Source organism: Cryptomeria japonica, chromosome 8 (assembly GCF_030272615.1).
Source record: "Cryptomeria japonica chromosome 8, Sugi_1.0, whole genome shotgun sequence".
Taxonomy (NCBI): Eukaryota; Viridiplantae; Streptophyta; class Pinopsida; order Cupressales; family Cupressaceae; genus Cryptomeria; species Cryptomeria japonica.
The window spans coordinates 356,920,800-356,932,763 of NC_081412.1; the positions used below are offsets into that span (position 1 = coordinate 356,920,800).

The window sequence follows — 11,964 nt, forward strand, 5'->3', positions numbered from 1 at the left end:
ACCTCTCCCAAAATATCTCCCAAGATGCAGTGTTAATGCTCACACCGATCCTCTCCTCTAATCTCCACCAGATAGATGCGAATCTCTCGAGACGCATGATCGCGCATCTCACCTTGGTGCTGCTCCTATAAGGTTACATAGCAAAACACCGGTCTAAGCTGATGAGCCAGGTCTCTGCCTCAAGACCGGTACCTTTTCCATCAAAGAAGGGAGGATTGGACCTCATCAAGTCCCTCATGTGCCCTAAGATAGCTAGATCTGGGTCCACTGGGACCTCTCTCCTTCTAGGAGATCTCTCTCTCTCTCTGGAATCCCCTAAAGCGACTCCTCTACCGAGCCATGGATGGGCTAATCCATCTCGGGTTTGGGGCCTAGTCTAGCTAGCACCTCCTGAAACATCTGACGCAGCTCCTCCCTTTCGAGAACCTCCTCTACTAAAGGTGGTTCCTCCTGATGAACCGACTGATCTCTATCCACACTCACATGAGTGAGTGGTGGCGAAGGACTATGGCAATCAAAACCTCGACCCCTTCCTCCTCCTCTGCCTCTGGTGTGGCCACCAACGCGGCCACCTCCCTTGGCTTTCCTAGCCATGACCTAACACTACACGAGAAAAAAGTTCAGATCAAAGGCCAAGAAAGACACAACGAAGTCACACCACAAGACCTACACAAAAAGGTCAAGGCAAATGGGCTCACCACAAACCCAGAGTACCCAGTGTTGAAACATGGGCTCTGATACAAAATATAATGCCCTGCCAGGAACCCCGAAGGAAAACCCACAACAAGGGTGAAACAATTTTTTATTTTTTTTAAAGTATAAACATCATAAGTGCATTTACACAACATGCACGATAACACAAGCGGAAAACTTACACCAGAATTCCTTAAGGGTTACCAACGAAGAATTAACTTCAAAAATAATTTTCACAATATCATAAATCCACATATGCATCATTAACTTGATGATCACAAGAAGCCATAAGCAAATAAAGATTCATCATAGAAAGATTGAAAGGATACAACATAATTTCCACTTCAATAAGCATTTACTAACATCATCAAGGAAACTTGATAAAAACATCCAAACATAGGATTACATTGCTCTTCCAATATATAGCTTCTCAATAAACATAAAGGATAGATCTCATCCAATCACAAGGTTACATAAGATCAATATTACAATGATACAATGACCACATAGGTCTAAAAATACCAAAAAATCTCCAAAACATGAGATGAAGCATGAGTCATGAACCACAGAAACACCTGCGAAGCCAATCCTCGCATGAAGGTACAAATCCGAACATCTGATGGGAAGTGGCACTACCACCCAACCATGTAATTCTCAAATGGAATCACCCCACCGTGCTAGGAGATAGCTGAGGACCCTCAAACAAGCATAAGCATGACTTGGTCGACAAAACAATACGACTCCATGATAGCACAATAAGACTTCACAAGAATCCAGGTGACTCAACTTCACAAACACAAGTGAACTAATATCACAAAACACAAGTGAACCAAATGAGAGAGTGTCATTGCATAGCTTAAGATGGATACCATGGTACAACCTCCATAGGTCCCTGCTCATTGTCCTGGTAACCTCTCCCGACCTCCGGTTCCAACTAAGTCTCATGCGAACCCTACTAGCCTTTCATGAAGACAAGGTGGTTGGTTTTCCATTCCAGGCCTTCTCGCAACATTATGAGCCCTGTACGAGCACTCACCTATGCACGAGGTATAATCATCTTTATTAATGTTATGATACTACCCACCTAATAAATTCATTAGATTACCAGTTATTATCTGACTTTCGCTGGATCATAATGCCTACCACTTTGGGTGCAACCCCCAAGCGAAAGCCACTCTCTCAAAGGACACTACAAAAGCATGGTCACTCCCCGAGGACCCTATGGCAAAGCAGACAGCCATAACACCACTATTAGAAACAAGTGGTCAAACAAGGACATACTGACTCTTGACTAACCATAAGGCAAAGACACTACATGGTTAAGACAATGGAGCCAACATATATCACTTGGTCAAAGGTACCAATTACACCACCACAGGATGACTGAACCACAGACCAAAATATCACAATAAACACTTGCAAGGACAACTAAATACATCAAATCCGCACTCAGACAATCTTTGAAAATATCAACATCATAAACACTTGCAACATCATTGATTGAAAATTAAATAAAACACTCCTTTCCAGCAGTCACATCTAATCAATATTCCAAATCCACCCATTTGAATCTCTAATTCATGCCTTAATTTTCATTGATAAATTTATTAACCACATAATAAAAATCACATGAAAATCACATTACATCATACAATACCACTTTAAACATTCCATTTATAAAATTTAAGTTCTTAACACAAACCAGTTTGGAGACTAGTGAGGGCTCAAAGCTAAGTGGGGGTCAAACCAACCCGCGGTTGTGCTGTTGTCGGGGCAACAGACACCACTTACCGGTAGTGCTGCTGCCACTGGTAACACTACCACTACCAACCAGTAACACTACCACTACAAACCGGTAACACCTACCACTTCGAACCGGTAACACTTACCACTTCGAACCGGTGACACCACTTCGAACCAGTGACACTTACCACTTCGAACATCCCGTTTCTAGAATTATTTCATAGGCACACACACATACAGTGCCAATTTCCAAAATTTCAAGGAAGAGTTTACCAGCAAGGTAAATGGTGAAATAAACACACTGGAAATAATGACTAACCAAATATTGGAAATTTAGAAGCAAGGAAACACACAGCCAACCCAATCTAAAGTTCATTCTTTCGAAAGAAGAGGTAAAGCAAGAAATTGATTTCCAAGAACAAAACACACAACAGATAGAGAAATGAACCATTTCTTTCTTGTAAGCAACCATATGATTTGGGATTCACAAAATCAACAACCACAAGCATTCTTTCTTCCATTTCAACATTCCAAAAAGAATCTATAGGCAGAATACATAAATTTCCATGCATAGGAAGCAAACTGAAAATTTCAAAATAAATTCAAAACCAGAAGGGAACCTCCAACCTTGAAGTAATTAGCAAGCAAAAGGTATGAAGCAAATCTAGTCTTGCAACCAGGGCGAATTTACAGCTCCTCCAGGAAGTTTTTCTAGAATTTTCTCTCCAAAAATCCTCTTCTTCTCCTGCCGTGAATGTCCAGAATGGATGCCCCAAAAATATCTTTTAACCCAAGCTTCTAGGTTAAAGTTTTCATCCAATCACATTTCAATATTTTAAAACTAAAAAGGCAATTAGATTTATTTCTTTCCCAAAAATAATAATTCTTTCCAATGATTAAATTAAAAGGCCAAATGGAAAAATACAAAGGAAAGCTTTTATTTATTTATTTTTTTCCATAAATATTTCCTTCAACATAAGCATTTTACCTTTTTAAATGGCTAGGTGATTTATTTATTTCACAAAAATATTAATGCAACTTTACATAATAAATTAAGCCATTTAACCATTTAATCTAGCAATTCATCAATTTAAATAAATTAATAATCACAGAGCATATTAATTAAATGATTACGCGAACACAAGATAGCATTATCCATTTAAATTAAATAACCATTTAAATAAATGGAAACACTCAAAACCAAGACAGATCAAATGACGACTCTCAAATGACCAAACCAAGGCACCATGACACGCATAACAGCCAGACGGGAAAACACAACCGACTGACAACACTCACACGAGTGTAACTGCGGTCAAGCTAGGGTACAACAACTATCTCCTCCACTCCCATCAAATATATAAGGCATGCTCAGACCTGCGAAACCAGGTGAAGTCAATACCCCATACCTACCCGGTACTAGTACCTGCAATGTCCTGCACCACAGAACCACACGTGCATATAGACCTATATATATATATATATATTCAGACACATCACGCACACCGATGAAGGAGAATCATGATGTTCCCTGTCTCACTGGAGTGAGTGAAGGAAAATCATCCCCTCGCATCCCAATACACTTGCAAACACGCAACATATAAATAATGCATCGCAATATAAGGGAAAAGTGTCAGTCCATGATAATGATCCATAAGAATAACATTACTCATAAGCACTGAAATACTGCATAAAATCATACACCATAAATCCAGATAAAGCATGAAATAACATCGCATAATATCCAAATCAAAATACAAAAATGTTCCACAGAATAGTCACTAAAGTAACTCAAAACATACAAAAGAGGTTGATCGAGGAGGGGTACTGCAGATCCAGAATCTTGTTACCAAACCCAAAAGTTTCCAAGACCTTCATAAGAAAACTCGAGTCCATTCTCTCATATGCCTTTGACAAGTTAAATTTTAACAAGAATCCTTGTTTCTTAGATTCAACCAGAGAATGGATATTTTCATGCAATGTAATAATCGAGTTAAGAATCTGTCTACCTGGGAAAAGCCCAGTCTACTGAGATTAAATAATAAGAGGGAGCACAGTTAGCAATCTAGAAGTGAGCACCTTGGAAATGATTTTATGAAAGGAATTACAAAGGCTAATGGGGTGAAAAGCATCCAAAGAATCAACTCCAGGCACTTTCGGAATAAGGACAATGAAAGTCGAGTTAATCTCTTTGAGGATTCTCCTAGCTCCAAAGAACTCCTTCATCGCATTACACACATCTTCAGCCACAATGTCCCAAAATTTCTGAAAGAAGAACATGGGAAAACCATCAGGGCTAGGGGCCTTGTTACCTTCGAAATAGAAAACAACCTTTCTAATCTCAAGGCAGGACGGGATGGCAGTAAGCATCTTATTTTGTTCTTCATTAAGAATTTTTGGGATAGCATCAATGAGACACTATTGAGCCTCAGATTTCATACATGAATCTACAACAAGAAGCTCACTAAAATTCCAAACCGCCTCATTAAAAATATCCTTCTCAGACTCAGACTTGATTCCATTCCTGAAAATATGGTCAATTCTATTTGAAGCCCTATGTTTCATAGTCGAGAGGTGAAAGAATTTGGTATTCCTATCACTAGAAGCAAGCCAGGTAGCTCTCAACCTCTGCTTCCAAAACTCCTCTTTCTTTGATATAATGTCATGGTAATTAGACAAAACTTCATTTTCTTTTGCTAAGTAGCCATCCTTGTAACCTTCCTTCAGAATTTTATCTTGAATTTCCTTCAACTATCCAGATGGAATTGACTTATTAACAAAGATATGTCCAAATGACTCCTTGTTCCAGATTGTGATTTTCCTTTTGATCTCCCCCAAATTTTTCGCCACCCTAAACATAGTAGAACCATTGACACTAATGTTCCACCATAGTTTGATATTTTCATGAAGAGATGAATAAGAGAGGCACATTTTTTCATATCTAAAAGGAAAATTCCTTTTCTTTGACAAAGATTCAACAACAAAGCTAATAGGATAGTGATCGGAACCAATTCTTGAAAGTGCTAAAAGAAAGCACAAATAGTAGAACAACCATTCATTGGAAACCAAAGCACGATCAAGTTTGATTTGAATAAGATCATTCCCAACTCTACAGTTAGTCCAAGTGAAGGAGGCACCTTTGAGCTCCAAATCAATCAAACCATGATTATTAATAAAATCCAGTAGATCTAGCTTACTATCCAACTACACTTGGGATCCACCAAATTTCTCAGTCATTGATCAGGGTATTGAAATCCCCCATAAAAATCCATGCTTCATTTGGAAATTTAGATCTAAAGTTAGCCAAGGACTTCTAGAATTTTTTTCCTGCCAATTTGCTATTAGGGGCATAGATATTTGAGAGAATCCAACTAAAATCATCCCTAACATGATGAAATTTGGCAACATGATTAGAATCTTCCCAAACCTCAGAGCCACGAATGATATTAAGATTCCAAAATAAGACAACTCCTCCAGAAACTCCTTTAGAACTGTTTCCATGCACACCACTGGAGGTGAAGAACTTAAGTCTCTCAACTCTTTCCTTAGGCATTTTCAATTCTTGGACTAAAACTATTTCAAGTTTATGATCTCTAACAAAATTATGCAAAATTTCTTGTTTATGGGAGCTATCTAACCCCTGCATATTCCATGACATAATCTTCATTACTTACTAGGGGTAAGGTTCTTACATATTTCAAGGATGGTGCATTGAATCCCATCATCAATGTCTTGGCTGCTATCCTGCTCTCTGTGTCATCTTGAAGATTTCCTTCCAGCACTTCCTCTTGGCCCCACATCAACTCTAGTTCTATTTCTGGTGATCATGCTAGGAGTTGCCTTATTCTTAGCTCTTTTTTGCTTAGTAACTATAGTGTACCCACCATCGTCTTCAAAGTATGTGTGTTAGTCAGTTGTGCAAATTTCAGATTATCAGTTTAGTGCATCACCTTAGGAAATAGAGTTTCATTTCATGTTTCCTCATTTCCTTTTCCTCTGCAAAAGTTAGTTTAGGTGAAGGATCCATAAGAACCATCTTTCTCTGGAGGTCCATTCTCATTGAAAGTTACTCATAGCTTGAGAATGTTCCCATGTGTCACAAGTTTGCTAAGTTGATAGCTTAGCAAAGGGTGCAAGCTTTAGTGATAACAATTACACCTATGAATGTTTGTCATATTTTGTTAGGGAGGCCTTGACAGTTTGTCTAGAGAGTTGTGCATGTTGGGTATGCTAATACATGCTCATTGATGAAGGATGGAGTGAAACATAAGTTGAAGCCATTGCAAGGAGTAATGGAAAAGGTATGCAACAATGCAAGGGTTTGTTTACTAAATGAAATCAATTTTTTAGATGGTATACAGTAAGAACATGTTTGTTTTTCTAGCCTAGCCAAGAAGAAGTTGAGAAGGATGATTTGTTGATTTAGATTGAAGCAAAATGGAATAAGTTGATTTTAGATAAAATAAAGGTTGCAACAGAAGGTGAGGTAAAATTAAATTTTTACTATTTCCTTTAATGAGAGTGGGAATGAAAAAATAGAGAAGTTTGTTGCAACAATTATTCCTTTTGATGAAACAGATTTTGAGAGACAAGATGTGGAGGTAAATGAGGAGTTTTCTAATGACTCTTTGTTTGATAACATCAAAGATGATGATCCCTTAATTAGTGAACTAGATTACTTGGAATGTGCAAATTGAGCCTCACAATTATTATACTAATGATGATTTGAGTAAATATAATCAAATTGCAGTGATGACATGTCTTTCATAAGGCATTAATATAATAAATTTTCATGGAGACAATGTGGAAGGAGAGGGAAAAGGTAAAACAATAAGGGAGACGAAGGAAGCCATTTGCTTTGATAGAGGAGAAGGTACGAATTCAATTGTTTATTTTGGTTCTAGTAGACTATGTTGTTGGGAAGCCAAATTTGATACTTCGAATGCTATGTGTTAGAAGAGGAATAAGGATGAAAGGGAATAATGTTATGAGATTGAAAAAAGAAATGAATAGGAGAATTTCAGTGGTCAAAGAAGAGAGAGTCCAAGACAGACATAAGGTCTACAAATATTTTTGAGTTCAGCTCAAGAAACATTTTATTTCTGCCATGGTTGTATGATACTAGAGCATCCTTGGTATGATGCAAGATATGGCCTTTGAACTTTCAGAATGCAATGGGAAGATCTTCTACATGTGAATTGGTGTTGAAAATAATATGGAGGAAATAACCTTCTTTGGTAACACACAATAAATGAATGAGGATAGTGTGGCAAAGAAAACAACAGAAATTGATATGTAAATGCTTAAGGGTAAGAAGGACAAAAATGTATGAGAAAATAAATGAAGAAGTGGGCACAAAGATAATGTAACGTGTAGCAAGGAAAAAAAACAAGCTTTTAAACTGGTTAAAAAATACATAATCCAAAGTGATAGTGGGGCGACACAACATGAGGAGTGGAGCCAGTGCGAAGCCAGAGAGTGTGTGTGTGGTTGCATCGAATGAGAACGAAGATGAATGGGTGTTGAAATTATTAAAAAGGAAAAAAGATGAAGCTGCAATAGGAGAGGGGGAAGCTATGTAGAATGTGTGTGGGTTGCGACTAAGTCGAAGATGCGACCAAGATAAGAGGATGGCTACATAGTGAATGGAAAAGAGAGGAGAAACATGGAAAACTAGAAGGCAATATTAGCAAAGAAAACTTGTTGCATGTAGAGAATAAAGGTAGAGCACTAAAAGAAAGTGTGGAGAATGATATTACCAAAGTATGTTGAAAAGTTAGTGTGCATAAATGTTAAAGAGGGTAATGCATAGAGATGATATTAGCACAGTGTGACAAAAAGTTAGAGAGGAGAAGGGTTGCACAAGGAGTTAGAGTAGGTTGCACGACAACTAGGAAAGAAAAGAGCTTAGTCTGTGAAGCTAAATAGAGGCCATTGGAAGGTCATGCATTGTAATTTGCTCTACAAATATATTAGTTTGAGAAATTAATAAAACCATTGGTCTCCAATCTTCATCTTCATTGTTTAAAGTTGAATTTGGTAATAGAGAAGTCTCAGTTATTTTATGGTTTTGGTATTATGTTTGAGTTTAAAATTGCAGGCAAGAGTTGTTATGTCTTGCGTCAATGAGACATGACAAATCTGGTGGGGCTTCCCATAAAAAATAACCCATCGACTAATAAACACATTTAAGATTAAATTATTCATTATGAAATAATTATCATTAAAATTTAAGAAAAATATAAAAATCTTAGTTAAAAAAAAGAATTTAAACTTATGAAATATTCTTGCAATCTTAATATAATAATGTCTTAAAATTATATATAGAGATAATTAAAATAAAACAAATATTTTAAAGACAATTTTTTAAGAAAATTGGGTGAAGAAAGAGACGTTTATGGAGACAAAAATTTGCACCCCATAATATATTTTTTACAAAATGATGCAAGATGCAAATTTTCGCCCCAATAGCCATTTCGCAAGAACATAAGGTTATTGGTACATTCATATGAGATCCTTTCCCTATATGAAAAAAACTCATAATGATTCAAACAATATAAAACAAAATATGAAAATGCTGAGTATGAACTCTCCTCTAGGAATACATAGCCACGACGGCACTCACTCCTACCCTATGGGTTACTGAGAAAAGATATTTAAATCTGCCAATGCTACACCCACGCAAAGAGATAAGAGAAAACAAGAGATTTGTCTCGTAGCAATAGGAAACTGCAAACCACCCATTGCCATTCCCCCTTTCCTTCATCTGGATATTTCATCTCCCATTTGTTATGTGTTATTAAGGCAATAAGACAATGTTGCGCCTCTGCAACACAGCGCTCTCCTCAGCTGCAGGATGCGCGTTGCCATTAATGAAAGGGGCAGGAGGACGACAAATACTTTTGTACAGGCAACAACCAAAACAATGGCCCAACAAACGAAAACAATATAAAACCTTCATCCCATCTCTCTGCAGTAGCAGAAATCTAATGAGCACAGAGGAATTGAAAAGAAGATCAAGCGTGTTGCTTCTATCGAGTCCGGTAGTAGGAATAGGATTAGGCGTAGGCAGCGTAAGCCTAGAGGGGGTGCAGTCAGTATTAGAGGCAGTAGGAGTGCTGGCAGCCATTGTTACAGTGCACGAATCTGGGCACTTCTTGGCAGCCTATTTGCAGAACATTCATGTGAGTAAATTCGCGATTGGGTTCGGCCCCACGCTATTGAAATTTAATGTGAAGAGTGTGGAATGCTCTTTGAGAGCCATTCCGCTGGGAGGGTATGTGGGCTTTCCAGACAATGAGCCGGAGAGTGTAATACCCGCCGATGACAAGGACTTGTTGAAGAACAGACCTATCTTGGACCGCTTCATGGTGACAGTGGCGGGCGTAGTGGCCAACATGGTATTCGCTTACATAATTCTGTTTGCGCAGGTTTTGACGGTGGGAATGGTGGAGCAGGAGCCCTTTCCGGGCGTGCTCGTTCCGCAGGTGTTCTCTGGTTCGCCGGCCGCGAGGGACGGCATGGAATCGGGTGATGTGGTGCTGGGCGTTAATGGCCGCCTGTTCACCCTGGGGGAGCCCGCAGCGGCCGTTTTTGATATGGTGGATATCATCAAAAAGAACCCAGGGAAGCCGCTTTCTCTTTTAGTGGAGAGGAGGAAGGTGGAGAGCAAATTGCAGGTGGATGTGACGCCTGATGGGGCAGGGAAAATTGGGGTTCAGCTCGCCCCCAATGCCAAAATTGTTAAGGTGAAAGCGCAGGGGGTTTTGGATGGGGCTGTCCGGGCCGGGTCGGAGTTTGGGAGAGTTTGGGGGAATGTGGTAGGAGGGCTAAAGCAGGTGCTCCTCAATTTCTCGGAGACGGCCAGGCAGGTTTCTGGTCCTGTGGGGATTGTGGCGGTGGGGGCGGAGGCAGCCCGCTCCACGGTTGAGGGGGTTAATCTTTTTCAGTATGCGGCTCTTGTTAATCTCAATTTGGCGGTGGTCAATCTGCTGCCACTTCCGGCTCTGGATGGAGGGTACTTGGCGCTCATTGCCCTCGAGGCTGCACGAGGCGGTAAGAAGTTGCCCAAAGAGCTTGAGCAGGCTATCATGTCTTCTGGAATCACTTTGCTTCTTTTTCTTGGCTTTTTCCTCATTGTTCGTGACACTCTCAATCTGGATTTTGTTCGAGAAATGCTATAATTCTTGGACAAGTTGTTTAAGGTACACAATTATACACGGGGGCACAAACTTGTGCTGAATCCCTTACATTTGATCCAGCCTTCCACAACAGCAACTTTACCCCTGGTGCTCAAGGACGGACCTCCCATTCAAAATCCCCTAGATATTTGTACAAGAGTTAAGTAGACCAAACTATTGCTCCATCATTAAGGAAAAGTTATAGACTGCTTTCTGTAAATCAAAATATTCTCTTTACCTATTCTTTGTTTAGTTGATTGTGGGACTAGATTTTTTAAGAAGATCTTAAACATCATCTGTTTGTTATTTGGGTTATTTAAAAGCTCAAAACCTCAAATAACAAACAATGAGTTGCTATGAACTTTCAACCTATCTTTTCTGTGTTATAGTGCTAGCCCTAAATGAGCTTAATGGGTTCAAACAGAAAGGGAATTGGCCATTATTTTGAATCTACCTGATTAGGATCATCATATGTAAGCAGTTCAGTTTGAGTATAGGATTACTGCTCTCCTTCCAATTGCTTTTTGGAATTCTTCTACAAGTTTCTCGTCTTAATGATAATATATTATCTCATTGATTCAAACCAGATCACGGCATTCGTAGGGTTCAACAATGCCTATTTCATCAATGATTAAACACGGTGCTTACTACTGTAGATGGGCATTTGAAGCTGTCACATGAACGTCTCAGCTCAATGCTATGTGTAATTTGATGAGAGATTGCACATTCTTTCAATTTTAATCTCATGACAAGTATTTGTTTCGAAGGGACGCGTCTATTCTGGTTTCAAAACGGCAGTATGGATTGACTAACACGCATGTTAGTCGCATGTTTTATATCGTCAATTTTACAATAAATGGCTGCGATTGACTAACACGTCACTATCATGCTGTACGGAAGGTCTGTTTTGGAACCAAAATAGCTTCAACCGTTTCGAAGCACCCAATTGAAAGATTCTGACAGGAAAGTGCTTTTTCTTTCCGTAAGAGTGATATCATGTGAAAACTCACCAACCACTATATTAGTAATGTTTGATGTTATTAAAAAAGGTAGATGGTATGTTTTTATGCCTTGCAATTTAGGACGCAGGTGGAATCTATTGTTTTTTAAATTTGCATGATAGGAGACATATTTAGTTGATATTAAATGCATGCAAATTTCAGAAGTTGAATGCAGAAATGAGTTAGTAATGATCAAACTGTCGCCAATCAGTTGGCTACTTTTGAGCCAAGGAGAGAGCATGTCTTAAGTTGTGAGGGAGTAAAAATGGTTGGGTGCAGAGTTTTTTCTAGTATAGTAGCTTAGCACAGATCAGCATAAAGGTTACATGCTATATAATGAAGCAACA

General features: G+C 38.8%; 1 protein-coding gene across 1 annotated transcript; it reads left to right on the top strand.

Annotated features, from left to right (window-relative positions):
• Positions 1 to 9,107: 9,107 nt before the first annotated feature.
• Positions 9,108 to 10,857, top strand: LOC131045333 (probable membrane metalloprotease ARASP2, chloroplastic). The gene has a single exon (XM_057978909.2). The coding sequence runs from the start codon at positions 9,252 to 9,254 to the stop codon at positions 10,617 to 10,619; it is 1,368 nt and encodes a 455-aa protein (XP_057834892.1). The 5' UTR covers positions 9,108 to 9,251; the 3' UTR covers positions 10,620 to 10,857.
• Positions 10,858 to 11,964: the final 1,107 nt, after the last annotated feature.